We start from the raw sequence: 17142 nt of genomic DNA, 5'->3' as shown, positions 1-17142 counted from the left end.
TCACGTGGCTCGCAGAAAAAATGTTTCAAAAAACCAATAATCATTGCGTATTTAATATCTCAGGTTCAAACTGAGCAAATTGGCTTGATTTCTTTCAAAAACATGGGAAGAAGGCAATGGGCAACAAAGACAAGACAAAACCCCAAGTCAGCAAGAAATGAATGAAAAGTACAAAAAAATTACCTGAAAATTAGTTTAAAAAAAAAAGATTTAAAAAAATAAATACATAAAGGAAATTACCTGGAAAAAAATACTTGAAAATGATAAAAAAAAATGGTAACACAATTTTAAATATGTAATTATGATAATTAGCAATAAATACAGTTGTTCCTTAGCTTTTTTTCCTCTTTTCCCTTGACATTTTCCCCTAATTGTTTTAAAAAATAGTTTTCGAAACTACTTTCTTGCAATTTGTAGAACATTTCTCACCAAGTTGGTCATTGCCTTTTTTCTCAGTTTTAAAAAAAAAAAAAAATTGCATCAATTTGCTATGGGTTCAAAGGTTTCAATACTTGTGGAAGGCGGAAAGCAGCACAAGAAAAGTGATTTCACTCCAGGTAAATGAACATCATTTCCCATGAACCCGTGCTTTAGACATGTCTGCAATAACAGTAAGGAGGAGGGAATGCAGTAAAAGATTTTACAGCTATAAAATTGGAATAATGACTTTAAAAAAGAGCTTTGCTGATATTTTTGGGATATACAGACACATAATGCCACTCCAGTGAGTGATTTTAGATAACATGCCAGCATCGTGGAAGCTAAAAAGGTGTGACATTAAACACAACAGTGTCTGCCTCTCGTGTAACATATAACAGACGTGTCAGCAGTGCTCTCTAAAACAATAAAAATGACATAAAATTGCAATAAGAGGGATGCATGCATCTTGTTAAATCTCCCACGGTGGGTCGCACACATAACACGGCGCCAAAATTTGCTCGCAAATTTTCTGGTTAGCTGCAACTTTTTTAATAGCAACAAAGTTGTTTAGCTTTATAAAATTCATATAGGCTCAGAGTTCTTACAGCAGCTGCCATAGTGGATGCTGATTTAAATGAGACTACGGGAAGTAAACAACACGAACACGGTTCATTTTCTCAGAAAGACACATGAAAGAAATCCTTAACGAGAGGTGGCATTGAGTTAGAAAAGCCAGAACAACAGAAGCTCGCCAGGAAATGCCTTCACCTCTCTAAAGTGAAAGCCAATATAAACATATTTTTAGACGCAACCAGACAGGCGAGCTGATACACGAGGCCGTTGTGGTCAGTTGGTCCCACTGTATCATCTGTCAATCTCAGAGTTTCCTCCTTAATATCACGCACAGCTATTTATAGTAGAATCCTTGGTGTGTTTTGACTTAATTTTAAAGTTAAAAAAATGTAGTTTAAGAGTAGCTAAGAGATTTAACATTACAGTACAATATTAGTTGTAACTCTTTAAGTCCTTTCACAACCCGAAACAGCAAAAATAAATTTCTCATCATGTTATTTGGATAAATTTGTGTGTGAAAACAGCAAACAAACCAAAATCAGACGAACCAATGAGAACAGGAGTTCTCTCAAGATATAGACGTGATTCAATCAAAGTCTCACTTAAAAGTTTCATGAATTCCTCTACTATGTTCCTGAACTCATGCTGTTGATTTTAGACCTTACTCATTTAATCCAATTCAACCTGAAAGTAAACAAGGCGTGAATCATTGCAGATATCCACTTAGCCTTGACCGTTACTATGGGCAACCACCAAACACTGTACCTGAACCACAGTGTATTGGAAGAGTTGTGGAAGATACTTTTCGTGTTCAAACGTGTTTGTGACCTGTGCCAGTCAAAGTCTGCCAGTATTTAAGGCACGGCGGTTATGGTGCTTGACACTATTGTAAAAATGGAAGAGATTTGCTTCTTTCACTCAAAATATTGCTATGCACATGTGCTGCTGTAACTTGTGCTTATTAGCAACATATTCAGCTCTGAATGAAAGACTCAAGGCTCAGAAGAGTTCATTTAAAACTCTGTTGTGACACATGTAGTTTCTGAATGTCAGTTGTACTGTAGACAGTATAATCTCTTTTAACAGATGAAGAAAACATACATTCTAATCGTCTTTTTAATGTATAGATGATAAAATTAATGATAAAACCAACAGCCCACTATACACGGTTTAAAAAAAGCCCTTGATGATATTAGATATATGATGTATTTCCACTCCAGTCAGTTAAAATCTCCTGGGCTTTTAGAAGCAGCTGCAGCCTCTTTATATGGATACAAACATCACTGCTGGGGAGTGACAGCAGACTCTGCTGTCGCACCCACCAGCACACAGTGTCATTCAGTTTTTACCTCGACTCAGCTGCTCTCTGCACCAAGCTGCAGTACATCCCACGTACAGTAACTGAATGAACTGAGAAAGGTGTAATAAATACGATAAAAACTATGCATCCTCCACAGCAACCATCCCTTATTGGTTATTGGTCTGCAAAACTCAAACCAAAATGAGAAAAAAAATCCAAAGAAAAAAAAAAATCTCAAGTGCTGAGAAACAGATGCATCCCTACACCCTCCATGTAAAATGGTTTGAAATAAAAAATAAATACAATCTGTTCACTCCATGAGAGAAAAACAGTAATAAGTATGACTGAAGATCCTCAGAGGAGACTTTGTCATACTTAAAATTATGTTTTCAAATGTGATGAGAAACATTGTGTTGCGATAAGAGTAAAAAGAAGAGAGTTTGGAGAGTTTGATATGTGCACTGTGGTCACTGTGCGGTGTGTGTTACTGTGTCCAGCAGCGTCAGTGGGTGTGCTTGTCGCCTTCGGCTGACGGTGCCTCCTGGAGGAAAGGAGAGAAGGAGGAGCGCACGGTGCGACCGCAGAGTGCCTGCTGCACACGGAAGTTGTTCACCATACTCTTCTGTACTTCCTCTTCAGCTGAGGTGAAAAGAAGGCTCCGGAAGACCGCCAGCTACAGGGTGCAAATGAGACAGTCAGAAACTTATGAAGAGTGCTAACCCTTTCAAACCTGAGCAATTTGGCTTTATATTTACAAAACATGGGAAGATGGCAATAAGCAACAAAAGAAGAAATTGCCATAAAAATAGCAGGACATTTGTAAAAAGTTCAAGAAAATCATCTGAAAATTAGTTTAAAAAACATATAAGGCAAACAAGACTTATAATAGTTCTGTATCATAATTTTAAATATGCAATGATGGTAATTATAAATCTATTTTTTCTCTAGCTTTTCCCCCCCTAGGTATTGCCCTTGCTTTTTTTTTTTTTTAATCTAATTTCTACAAATTTGTGGACCATTTCTTATCATCAACACCCACCAGGGGCAAAAGGAGAGAGTTAAAAACTTTGTAAGAGTTAAAAAAGGAAAAAGAAAAGAAAGACAGACAATTATCTCTAAAAATATATGTAATTATGATAATTAACTATAAATATAGTTTTTCCCTCGTTTTTTTTTGTCTTGGCCCTGAAATGTTCTTGTCTTTCTAAAAATAATTTTCTAAATCTACTAATTTCTTGCAATTTGTGGAACATTTCTTACCAAGTTGCTCACTGCCTTTCTTTTTCCATGTTTTGCTCAAAGTCAGATCTTTATATTACATGCGAAAGGCATCTGAAAGCGGCACAAGTGATGCTGCTCCAGGTTTCAAGGGTTAAACAGGTTGATACAACACATACTCAGGCTGATTCCCTTCGTCGTCTGTGTAATACTAGCAGAGGGTAGGAGCCTTGAGGCACAAAATGATGCCGTGCAGGTTTGTTCAGCTCAGTGTAACTTTCATCACTGTTCAAAGAGTCGACACACGCCAACATGATTAGGAAAGTGAAATGTGGTCACAGAAAAGGATTTCTGTTTAGCCTCTGGAACCACTTTTAATATCACCGTTAAAGCATAGCTGCTACTTTAGGCTGAGTTTCACCTTGAAGGAGACAGGAGCCCTCTAGTGGTTGCTTCAGCTCTGCTTAAAGCTGCAGTAACTGATTTTTTGACCACTCGGAGGCAGCAGAACATCTGAAATAGCCCTCATTGTTGTTATGGGATGTGTGAGCTAACAGTTGTTTTCTAGACACTCAGCAGAGAGAAATATTAGCATTCATGTCTCTGGCCACCTGTTTAATGCAAGTCCGAAATTTAATTTGTTTTCAGTTCTGTTTTCTCCTGGAAATTGAATCGCTACAAGTTCCACTATATCCACCAGAGCTAGTTGCAACCTTTGTCTGTATACCGTTGGGTGGCAGGAGGTGTATCAGAGTTTTTAAGATGAAAACTTAAGATAAAATCTCCATACTTCCTGTGTTTTAAAACAAGAATGATTAAAGATTGTAAGCCAGAAAACCAAACCAACAAGCTGGAAGAGAGTAAAAACTCTACATAACTGCAGACTTGGATTATATTTTTCTGTGGGTCACTGTAAGCAATACTTTTTACTTTACACATAGTCATTTAATCCACTGTTAATATCATAAATGTGGATTACAGCAGCTTTAAGATGAACTAAACCAGTGATATTAAAGGGACAGTTCACCTTCAAATCAAAAATACACATTTTTCCTCTTACCTGTAGTGTAATCTGGATTGTTTTAGTGTGAGTTGTCCAGTGTTGGAGATATTGGCCGAAGAGATGTCTGCCTTTTCGCCAATATAATCAAACTACATGGCGCTCAGATTGTGGTGCTAAAAGAGCCGAAAAATTCATTTGAAAAACTACACAGCAATGTCTCCTACCAGAAATCATGACCCGTTTACTCAACTCAACCTTGTTTTGAGCAGTTTCATGTTCTAAACTATTTTCTTTCTGCAAAACTACACCCACCAACCCAAATACTGCGCAGAGGGACGCATGCATCTAACCGTGGACTGGATCCTCATGCTCGTGACTGTATGAGATGTAAACATTAATGGCATCCTCCTCAAATGAAAACTGTTCACAACAAGATCGAGTAACTGTGTCATGATTTTTGTAAGGAGACATTGCTGTTGAGTTTTTCAAATGTATTTTTTGGTGCTTTGAGCACCACAAGCCATCTAAGTCCATTATATTATATATTGAAAGATCTCTACGGCCGACATCTTCAACACTCTGCAAGTCACACCAAAAAATCTAGATTAATTAATAGCGCTACAGGTAAGAGGAAAAATATGTTTTGATGTATTTCAGGGTGAACTGTGCCTTCAAGGATGTAGCTCAATATAAAAATATAATAAACAATAACATCAAGTTAAAAATTTTCACAAAAATCAGTGTGAAGAAACACAAACACACCTGGTCATGGCTGACTTCTATGTGTTGCTTCATAACGATCCAGGAGACGGACTCCGTCAGAGGGGGCGTTGTCAGAGAGCCGTGGTAGGTCCAGTAGTCATCAGTGTTGGTGGGTAACAGACAGGCAGGGTCGAACCTGGTAAACTCCACTACGCTGCCCTACAGAGAGACAGATGAGTAAACACAGAGTTATTTAAGCTGTATGTTGAATTAACTTAATGTTGCAGGAAAGAGACATCGCTGTTCACACACAGGTTCGAATAATTTAATTATTCTATAATACAATAAATAAGATATTTAAAATACCATTATAATTATAACAAAAAATGTGCTAAAATACCAATCTGTATCCTTACAGCGCAGACTAATATAATGACAGAGGACTGAAGCTATCATGTAAATATTACAACCTTCATTATCTAATCATTATTCATTATAAAATAAGTCACATTAGTACTGCACTATGAGTGTTATACAACTGTTGCATTTCCTCTTACTGGGCTAACACCTGCCTTATCAGACATTATTAGCGATAAGAAGTGTGACAGCAGTGATGTAAAAGAAAGGCTACCTTTGACCTCCAGTCAGTCACCTCAAACACGTATAAAGGCCAACATAGATATGTATAAACCTATTATCAGGAAAATATATCTCAATAAAGACCATCGTTATGTAACATCTGTTAGTAAATACAAGGATGCTGATTGTTTTAGCATTAAGATGTGTGAATTCTAAAGTGGCAAATTTCTAAGTAATAAATAACATAAAATAATGTATAAAATATTTCTTTACCCCCTAGTGTTTCCAGGGCTGACACTGTGCAGTTGTTTAGCATGCAAAAATGACTTATAAAGTAGGGATGTACAAATATCAGCACATCATCTGTATTGGCAAATTAAATATCACCCCAAAAAGACACAAAACTACAAGAAAAAACTTAAATTATGGGACATCAATTAGTTGAAATATGACCCATTTGCCCTGCTAATGTCGAATGCCTTAGAGAGAGCATCATCTAAGACTGCTGAAGAGGGAAAGAAGCGGATTTGTTTAAAATTTGTTATATAAAGAATAAATATTTTTTTACATGTAACCTTGGGTAAAGTAGTTTAACTGTTTACCTAATAAATGTGTACATTTTGAAAAGCACTGTGTTTTATGTATGCATCTGCCACCAGTGGGCTATCACAATAAGAGTAGGGGGAGTGACTTTACATTCTCTGCAATTACATGGAAAAACATAAGTGCATATCTAGAAAAAAAACAGGAAGAAACCAAGGCACTCGTCTAGGAAAAAAAGGACAATTTATTACACCGTGATAAAAGCATTTTATTTGATTTTTTCTTAAAGACTGACGTCTTGGGTTTCTCTTTGTTTTTCTATAATTGTTCATGAACTTTACCAAAGAGCTTTTGTACAATTACTAGTTTCAAGTAGCTCTCCTGTGTTTTGGCTTTTTATCACACGTGCATATATTGTTATCAGCAGCTGGTCAAAATGAGTCAGAAAATATCGGCAAATTAGCCAATATTGTGCATTCTTAATCCTAACAATAGCTTTTAATAGGTTTTAAAAAGTGTCACCAGTACTCACATATTCTGACTCCTGTGAAAGAGACCTGTCTGTCCTGCAGCGTCTCTACTGAACCACTAGACGGCATCGGTATTTACTTTCAAGTGAAATGTGGTTACCTTTCATTACCAGATTTTAAATCGATTTTTTTCATGGTCACAAATAGGGTCACTATCTGATCAGCACGTCATCCTAAAAAGATGAGGTGTGTATGTGTGTGAGTGGACTGACCTTGTGTCTGATAGCAGGCAGAGCGTCGACCAGTTTCTGCAGCCCCTCGTGTCTCTTTCCCACCTACACAGGGATTAGACGTTAATCTGGGTTGTACTCACTGTTTGAACTGCATATACAACACACACCACATCATGTGTACAGCACTGCATCACATAAACAGGTCAAGCTGCAGAACGTGTACAGTGTCAACAAAGTAAACTGTATCTGTGTACTTAAATCAATGTTTACTCTGTAATTACTGCAGGGATATTAAAGTGTGTGTGTGTGTGTGTGGTGTACCTTAAGAAAGACCCCAATGACAGCTAGTCCGTTGTCCTCCATCACTGCCTCCTCGAACAAACTGTACTTGTCAGAGTTCCAGTGGACCAAGTGGAGCTGAGAAAACACACAGCATACAAACATCATGAGTCTGTCTGTGTGTGCGACCATACACCATGACCTTGACCTTTTAAACACCTCTGCCCTGATCACAGGTCCACTCATTCGGTCCTTGCCTTATTTTTTTTCCTTCAAAATAAGAGTTTATTCTTTGACTGTTTGATTTGGAATGAGTTTTGTCTTTTTAACATGACATACCATTTACTGTAAACTAAGAAAACCTAGAATTACCGCAAACCCGTCAAGATCCTTACAATGAGCAGTTTCAAGGTGGACACCCAAGATTGGTGTCTCCAGTTCAGTATCTAAACCAAATGTCTCCCCGTCTCTTCCTGATTCATGGTGTTGAGAAATGGTGTGTCTTTGCAGAACATAATGATGTCAGAGTGAAGGTGACCTTTTTGATATATATATATATATATATATATTTTTATCTATATATATATATACACACTCATCACTGTGGAATTTTGTCATAATTAGCTCATGAATTCTTGAGTTATGGCCAAAAACATGTTTTTTGAGGTCAGAGTGATCTTGACCTTTAACTTTTGACCACCAAATACAACTCAGTTCATTCCAGAGCCAAAGTGGATGATTGTACCAGTTTTGAAGAAATTCCCTCAAGAGCTTTTTGAGATATTGTATTCACAGGAATAAGACGGACATAAGGTCACAATAACTTTGACTTTGACCTCCAAATTGTAATCAAGTTGTCCTTGACTCAAAGTGTAAAAAAAAAAGGGGGGGGGGGGTTCTTGAGGTATCACGTTGGTGAGAATGAGACACACAAAGTCACTGTGACCTTTAACCCTTTGAAACCTGAGCAAAATGGGAAGAGAACCATGAGCAACTTGAAAAAAAAAAGACCCAAAAATTAGCAATAAATTAGTGAAAAGGTACAAGAAAATAAGGTGAAAGTAAAAAAAAAAATAAAATTAAATAGAATAAAGGTATGTAAAAAAAAAGACCTCAAGAAAGATATATATAAATACATAATTAAATACAGAGAGAATTATAAATATAGTTTTCTGGACATTTTGCCCTATTCTTTTTATCATATTTAACAATCCCCACAGCTAATTTCTACATCATTTAAATAAAGGTGCAACGTGGTGCATGTGTAAATGAGGATCAGGCATTTTTCTGCATGTAGAAAACTACCAGTGACAGTAAACTGTGGCAGAAATAACATGAAAATATAGATTTAAATTAATTTTCTATGATCAGGTATGAAATATACATGAAGATTAAAACATTTAGAGTCAAGCACAGCTCTAATCATCTGCACATTGTCACTGACAGCAAAGACACGTGTGCAAAAAGCATCCATTCACAAGACAGCACAAAGATGTCAGTCATCACTGTAATTTGATCCTCTGCACACACACACACAGACATAAAAAACCTGCTGAGTGATGACAGCATGGACACGGACACATTCCCAACACCACCAACAAGGGCTTGGCTGAGGACACACATGCACAGTCAGTGGAACCTGTTGTTACGTAAGTGTGCTGTTAATGGAACAACATGAAAATAGATGTTCTGTGGTGGAACGTGAGCTTGGACACCAGTTTCAAATACCACCTGCGGAGAGACAAATACACTGTCTTTGTTTGATGTAAATTTACTGATATAAAAAAATGGCGAAATACCGCTGGATCAAAGACCCTGGCAGCGTTTCTGATACCAGTCAGCTAGTACAGAAATAGCATGATAAATCTCAATAACAATACTCTCAGTATTTTTCCAGGCATAATTTCAAGGACACTTCAAGGAATGGAAAATAAATGGGACTGCAAAGTAAGTCAACATTTACAGTGTTTAAACAGTGCAGAGTTTCATTTGCTTTCTTCCAGATCTCCTTTCTTCTTTTAACCCTTAAGAGACTCTCTCTCTTACATAGTTTGTTGAAACCTACATAACTTGAGTCTTTCCATTCAATGACCTGGTCACATGGTCACACACACACGCACACACACACACACACACACACCTGCCATACATGTGACTGCAGGGCCTCTTTGCTAAACACGCTTCATTAATCCAGCAGAGCAAGCAGGTCTTTTCAGAGCAACAACTGAGGGTGTGTACAACAAAGCTAAAGATGCAGCGATACTGCTGTTAATGAGGCGCTTGTGCAGCATCATCAGTCCAGCCCTGTACTATTTAATTGCTCCAAAAATGAATAAATCTATTGCTTAGTATAATATCATTCCTACAAAGCACAGAATATGACCGTGGCTACAATATCCTGAATTTGATGCAGATCATGTAAACAGTGTATTTTATTTAGATATTCTGAATTCGAAGAAATCCCAATACAGATATCTCTGTTAATATTCCATCCATCAATATATATGTACAAGCCTTATTTTGATGCTTTTTTTAAAATGCACTTTGGCACCTTATGTACCCTTAAAAACTGGGTTTTTTTTTTTTAACTTTCCAGAATAATTACAAATTGTGATGTAAAAAATATTAGTGGTTGTTAGTTTATTGGTAAAGCTATTAGAAACAATACTTTACAACTATTATCACTGAAAATTCCTTGTCTAGAGCTGCAAAAATAGTTAAAATTGTAATTTGATCAAGGTCATATTGTTTTGAGGGCTTTATTGCATTAGCAGAATGACAGGTTATTAGATCCAGGTATTTCTGTTTCTATATTTGTTTATATCTGTCTACACAATGCAGTGATCCCTCAAATACGGTTATCAGACACTTGTGACAGAGATATGTAATGGAGGTAATGGAACAGAGATTGTCATTGGATTTTCAAAAATCTGATGGTCCTTCAACACATCATGTGTTATTATACAGGTCTTTAAAACAAAAATTCTCAAGATTTTTCCAAAACTTTTAGGGTATATTAGGTTTTCCAAAACTTCTCCAGGCCCTGGAAGGTATCTGCACATTCCATGACTTTTCCAGGTTTTTCATGACCATAAGAACCCTGCTCATAAATGTTCTCGACCATATTGCAGAAAAATGCAGCATCCCAGCAAGATTTAAGTTTCACGCTGACCACCTGCTGTGTGCTAATGTATGAAAGTTACAGCACAGTACCTCTGCAGGGAACAGTTTCCTGTCCACAGTGTGCTCTGACCCCCAGGCGTTGCTCTCCCCCCAGTGGAAGTGGAACTGGCACAATCTGTATTTGTCTTGCAGGGGGCCTCCTTTCAGCGCTGTGCCACAAAATAAAGGGACGCATAGGTCAATGCATCATAGTTTGACTTCACAGATTTTGCAGTCATTATAAAAGAATAAAACACGTGTCCTCCAAAGGAATCAGATCATATTTAAAACAGGGTTCCTAAAGCGTTAGGCAAGTTAGATTTAAGACTTTTTAAGACTTTTTTAATGCTTCCTTGCAAAAATATAAGACCAATTTTACAATGACTAAAACTTATTTTAAAAAAAAAGAAGCACGAACCAACATCATTTATTCAGAGTTAAGGACAATTTAGACCCAAATGTGTATTGTAACATATAACATGACTTGGCGATTGTGTTTTTGTAATTGTGATTTTACAATGCAACGTCAGAAAAAAAATGTTGGAAAAAATACTGCTTCCAAGCATCTTAGCATTTTTATGACTGTTGACAGATGTATTTAAGGCATTTTGATACCAATCAAGGCTTTATTTTTACATTACTGAATTCAATGCCTTTTAAGTATTTTTAAGGATTGGCAGGAACCCTGTGTAACTGTCTTGTCTTTTTTTTGTTTCCTCTTTCAAAAAGGAGGAAATGATGACAGGACATCTGCTGAGGAACTCGTTGTTCAGACAGTAACACTGACCTAGAAACCTCTGAGAAATATTATATAGCAAAGACAACAATAACCAACGCAGCATGACTTTATTGCGCCTGTAAACTGTTGATCACCGCCAGTAATACTACAATCAGATAAGGAGGGTAACATGCAGCTGTAATCATAAACATCCATTTGAAGAATGAATCTGTACTTATAGTACCTGCATTGTTTCTTTGTTTATTTTACTGGTAATAAAATACTCTTCTCAAGGTTTCGCTGTTACAAACCTGTTATTGTTCTCAGCACCAGACTGAGCTCATGATACACAGACTGAGGACATGTGACACCTATAAAGCAGCTAATTTTGCAGCTTTAAAACATTTTTATTTTGACCAAAATTAAGTTTATATTTAGAGTTTTGGTGGTTTGGAAAGTTATACGGTGATTTTGGTATAGCCCAGTAATTATACCAAAATTATAAACACTTTGAAGACAGCAGTTGTTGAGGTCAGGACAGACACGCGAGTCACATGACAGTCACCACATCCACGTGACGGCTGTGGTTTTTATCAGCAGCGTTAGGTGTAGCATTGATTACAGGATTTCACAACCGACAGAGGGCTATTTAAGGGGGGTGAACAGGGAGATAATCCTCATATAGATCAAAACATGCATTCCCCTTCCTGAGATCTACTTGTTCCCAATCTAGTGGTCAATACTGAGGAACAAATCATTATGTTACATCCTAGATTTCTTTTTTTTTTTGCAAGACTGAGAGGCTTCAAATATATCTTCAGATTTTTTTAAGACAATAAAGAAATAGAAAACACAGAAGAGTACTTACTGGACTTGTCTGCTGTGTCATCGTACTCAACCAAAAAGGAGTAGCCGTTGTTCCAGATCTGTTGGCAGGTCTGCGGGTCGTAATCAGTGACCAGAGGCTTCAGCTCCGTATCGAAGACGCTCTTTCTCACAACGATGTCAATTGGAGACTGACGATCGCCTCCTGGTACCGCGAGGGGTCCCTGCCACATGGGATGCACTGGAGGAGAGGAAGAGGAGAAGAAGACAGAGAGGAAGTTCAGAAAAAGAGAAATTTAAACTGATCCACAGACAGAAACTTACAGGGTCTGCTGTCCGTGAAAAAGACTGGAAACCAAAAATGCTGACACCCACTTTTCATGTTGTGCTCTGCTGCTTCCCGCATCCTAACGCAGTCCATTTTAAGAGAGAAAACTCCTTACTATATTAATACAAAACTACACGTGTCAGGATAGACACACGCAACCCTTCCTCTTCCTTGAGCTGTTAAAAAGAACTGAATGAAAGAAGGAGCAAGTGAGCAATAGTACTTCCTTCTAGTCCTCTTACTGTTTTTTTCCTAAAAGGAAATCACAAAATAAGAGAGAAGTGGGCTGGCTGTACAGAAAGTGACACACGGAATGTCCTGGCACGCCCCCAGCTCCCCTCCACAGCGGGGGAATCAGACCAGGACCTCTGGCCGGTCAAACCGCCAGCTCAGGCCAACGTCTGTCAAGGGACCTGACTTCTAATTACTCGCTCACTTTCCCTGCCTCCCTCTGCCTTATTTTCCTTTAGCCTTGAAATCCACCCAAACGACAGAAACTCCACTTGTACAATGTTCTACTTATTAAATCAAAAAAGCTCCGTTTAAAAGTTTTCCTCCCTCTCCTGACCAAAAGAAGAAATCTTTCAAGTGTTATCAAAAGGCGCAAAAGCAGTCTATTGTTTTCCTCTCCATTCATCCAGCTTAGGGCTTGAGGTTTCCACTGAGAGCCAAGCGAACAGGTCTGACTGGGAGATGACCCTCATCTTCATCAGATTTCAGCTGCTCCTCCTGGGGGAGTTGGCCGCCTGACTCTTGTTATGGCACAGACACAAAATAACTGCATGCGAAGCCATTTATGTTCATTTTGTCAGCTGTGAAGTTGTTCTGATTCGTGTCAGTGTCACCGTGTCACTCTGCAGTGCTCCTGGAAATGTCACGAAGAGCTCTAAAAACGCCTGCTGAATCTTCTGAATCAACTGCCACATGAACCTGAAAGTACATTTGATTCATGCAAACGCATCTGTCCTCAGGGGTCTTGCACATATTTACAATTGGATTCAGTGTGTTCATTTCTTGGATCTAGAAAGATGACTGGATATCATTCATTTCTATAGAAGTTGCTCAGCGGTGCACTGCTCCTGCACTGTGTGACCCACTGAGCAGCCGTACTGCAGACTTCCGCCAGCAGAGCCGACGACTTCAGGTTTAGTGCTTCGTTGACTGAAATGGGGATAAAATTATTCAATTCTGTGGCTAATTTAGACTTTCAAATTGATACTTGAGCGAACGTTTAAAATCCTGATAGTGAAACAAGTCATTTAGCAGGGGTTGCAACTACGGTTGCAGAAATATATCAGTTTCAAGGTTTACCTTGATATAGAAGTAGACAGTTGTTGTACTGTGTATATTTGCTATCTGTGATATTAATGCAACTGGACTAATAATCTCAACTTTTTTTGCTATTTTTTAAAAGGGAGACTTCACATATGCTTCCATTGAATAATGAGTTTCAAGTTTCAATTCAAGTAATAAAATGTTTGTTCAACCAAAAATGTTTTTGATGTGATGAATACTTAAAATAAATGCCTTCTGAGGAGAAACACATTTTATTGTGAAGCATTAAAATGTTGGTTTGCAATGGCAGCGCATTAACACAGCCTTAACAGGACTGTGGGAAAGCAAAGGTAAAACGGCTAATATGTTAAAGCATGAACACAAATACTTGTTTAAATTCAGTCAGACAATAAGAAAGAGCAAAACATATGGAAACTTCTTTCAAAGAGCTTTTTGTTTAATTGCAAACACAGACACAAATGTGTTGAGCCAGTCAGTTTGACTAAAGGTGCGGCTTTGGTTTGAAGGAGGAGTCATATTCAGTTCTTGACAATATTTTCCAAAGCTTGGGTTTTGGATTTGTAAATGTGTTTTTCCTAAACTCCAGGCAGTCACTGGTTTCCATTTTTTTCTGTACAGTGTAAAAATTAACTTGCAGACAGCAAGTGACAGTGGATACTTATTTAAAAACTCTCCCATGAAATAAATTAGACAGCAATGAAAGCAGTCAAGATGTCCACTGTGAGACTGCAAGTCTTGGGACGTTCATTTCCGTAGCAATAAAAATATAAGTGGAAGTTAGCTTTTCTGGGATTTTTGCTCCCTGAATAAAGGTTTTCTGACTGTACTTGTGTGCTATCTCTAAAAAGATCAACTCAGAGTTTTCAGGTTGTAGATTAAGGTTGAGTATAAGGTATTGGGTCTGTTAAATGCACTGAAGGAGGCCAGATTTGTCACCAATCTGAGATGAGGTTGCACCTGAGAGGCTAAACTTCAAGATCTGAGCTCTCATGCGTTTAAATGATGGCTGCATGTTTCCTTACTTCAGGGAAGTACAGACTCTATCACTTTCTTGCAAGTGATGTTTGATATTTTTACCTGAGAAATGTAAAGATACATTTACAAAGTAATATAGCATGAGGACAGATGAAAGGGCAGGGCAATGGACTGACAAAAAACCTCTCATTTCTAGTAAACCACTTCAAAGCCAAACCAAAAGCCTTTTAATAAAGCTTTGGACAGACAGTGCCCAGTACAACAAGCTTGTTAAAGTTAAATATGAACTCTATTTATCATGGGTGAACATAAAAGCTCTGCCGCACTGCCCTATTTACCACTTTCAACTGTTTTTTTCTTCTTTTTTTGGATGTCGTCTCTGAGGTTGAACTTGGCATGAGATGGTGAACAAGACAAGGTTCGAGTTGTTGGGTGCGGTGAGGAAGTTGTTGGTACTCGTCAGACGAGCTTGGATGTCACGAATATTCAATGGACACATCAAAAGCAAAGATGATGACTCATACCAGAGGTCTGACATGTAAAGCAGTGATATTCAACTTAAGGCTCGCGGGCCAAATCTGGGCCCTAATAGGGTGCTGGGTTGCCCCCAACCAATTTTTAATTCATGATAAAAAATAAAGTGATTCACACTGAGAATTTTTTTTGTACTTTAAGTGTAAATAAGGTGCTTGAGAGCATAAAACAAATAGAGCTAGAACTAGATAGTAGATCATATAGACCCCAAAAGAGTCCAAAGCCTCTAATGTCCTAAATCCTGGAAATGTCCTGTGATCTTAGAAATGTCCTAAAATTATGAAACATCTTAAAATCCTAGAAACTTTTCCAAAATCTCAGAAATGTTAGAAAATCCTTTAAATATTCTTAAATCCCAGAAACATCCTAAGATGCTAGAAATGTCAGACATTCCTAACGTACTAAAATCCAAGAAATCTGCTTCAATCATAGAAACATCCCAAAATGTCCTGAAATCCTAGAAATGTGCTTAAAAATCCAAGAAACATCACAAATCCCAGAAATGTCCTGAAATCCTAGAAACGTCTTAAAATCAGAGAACTTTCCTAAAATATTAGAAACATACTCAAATCCCAGAAACGTCTGAAAATCCTAGAAATGTCCAAAAATCAAAGAAATGTCCTAATATCCTAGAAACGTCTTAAAATGTGAGAAATGTCCTAAAATTCTAGAAACGTCTATGGGGCTGCTGTAACTGGCTCCTGGTCTCCTGTCATTTTGCAAAAGTGGCCCTCAAGCAAAGAAAAATGGGTTTCTCTGTTTAATAAATCCATTTATTCATACAGGATTGCCACTGACTTTGAATTTTTCCTTTAATATAATCTATATATCAAATCAAATGTCAAGCTTCAATAAGGATTTCGTGGAGATGTGATGAAGGCATGACATAATTAAAGTGTGTTAAATTTTTTGACAAAAACAGACTCTGAAAGTGCATTTGATAACATCATTCCTAACACTATACATGTGAGTTGACATAAAGGCCCCTGCATGTAGGTCAAAGGGCCTCAGTCGCCCCCTCTAGCAGAGATATCGATACCTGATTGGAAAACCTGGAGCTGGATTTCTGTCTCAAACACAGCTGGATCAACAGAGTCTGTTAGACCCAAATCCAGTAAAGAGGACACTCCAGTCCAGGCTTTCCAAAACTCTCCATGCACGTTTTCAGATGACAACAAAAGTGACCATTAATTGAGGCTGTGTGACCAACAATGTTAGGCCTAAAAGCCCCAAAAAAAGCCCAAAAACCAAATCACTGACATTTTTACACACACATGCCACCGGAAATATCTGACATTAGCATGTTTCCGTGTGATACTGAGCTGCTGTGTCACGCTGGAGGGGAAAAAAACAACAAAACAAATGTGAAAAAACTCACTCTGCGACAGGACATATTTGCTGGAGCACGCCGTGAGGTTGCATCTCCTGACCGGTGTTATCCGGTGAGTCCTGGCGTGTTTGACGAGCTGTCGGTGGAGCTGAGAAGCCAGAGGTCTTATTACGGATGACAAAGTCACCATATTGATCAAGCTAACGTTAACGAGCTTCAAAACGAGCGGCTGCACGAGGCGCTACAAACCCCCTTTACCGGCTGTCCTCGCGGTGGTTCACGCGAAGTTAACGGTTGGCTAAAGTGTTTTTAAGTCCGCGGAAGTTAGCTCTTAAAACAACACCGTCGGCTGGTCTCCGGCTCTGCCTCCTAATGTTACCGTTTGCGTTGAGGCGGGGTGAGGTCCGATTCACACACATTCAAAATGTGACCGCAAAAACAACAACAACCGTTTCTCCTGAAGCTGTGGCGCCACTTTAACCGGGTTAAAACGTGTCCTTGTCGGTCCAGACTCTCGATAAAAGATAAGATAAACGGCCGCTTTTGCTTAACTGTTTACTCGGCAGGACAGACCGGGGAGAGGGGGGCTGTTGGGACCGTCCTGACCAATCAGAGGCCTCCGCTGAGGGGCGTCACCGATGATGATCATAATGA

At 38.3% G+C, this 17142-nt stretch overlaps 1 protein-coding gene across 2 annotated transcripts; it reads right to left on the bottom strand.

Moving 5' to 3' along the window:
* Positions 1-483: 483 nt before the first annotated feature.
* On the bottom strand, positions 484-17072 carry ca5a (carbonic anhydrase Va). Of its 2 annotated transcripts, none has more exons than XM_042496182.1 (7): positions 16537-17072; positions 12069-12266; positions 10534-10652; positions 7363-7458; positions 7081-7143; positions 5277-5435; positions 484-2966 (listed from the first exon to the last, which is right to left on the bottom strand). In XM_042496182.1, exons 1-7 carry the CDS (start codon positions 16676-16678, stop codon positions 2796-2798), a joined length of 948 nt encoding a protein of 315 aa, XP_042352116.1. In that variant the 5' UTR covers positions 16679-17072; the 3' UTR covers positions 484-2795. The 2 variants fall into 2 exon arrangements, with proteins under 2 accessions (XP_042352116.1, XP_042352117.1); XM_042496183.1 differs by lacking the exon at positions 16537-17072 and adding an exon at positions 12401-12578.
* Positions 17073-17142: the final 70 nt, after the last annotated feature.

The sequence above is a fragment of the Plectropomus leopardus genome, chromosome 11 (assembly GCF_008729295.1).
Source record: "Plectropomus leopardus isolate mb chromosome 11, YSFRI_Pleo_2.0, whole genome shotgun sequence".
In the NCBI taxonomy this organism is placed as follows: Eukaryota; Metazoa; Chordata; class Actinopteri; order Perciformes; family Serranidae; genus Plectropomus; species Plectropomus leopardus.
This window is presented reverse-complemented; position numbering and strand designations above follow the sequence as displayed.

What these genes read in the sequence shown, in the direction of transcription:
- ca5a (XM_042496182.1), bottom strand. Translation starts at nt 16,678, where the DNA reads ATGGTGACTTTGTCATCCGTAATAAGACCTCTGGCTTCTCAGCTCCAC. An exon ending in CAAATATGTCCTGTCGCAGA is followed by an intron (nt 12,267 to 16,536) that starts GTGAGTTTTTTC and finishes CCTCTCCTCCAG; the next exon opens with TGCATCCCATGTGGCAGGGA. An exon ending in TGACACAGCAGACAAGTCCA is followed by an intron (nt 10,653 to 12,068) that starts GTAAGTACTCTT and finishes TTTGTGGCACAG; the next exon opens with CGCTGAAAGGAGGCCCCCTG.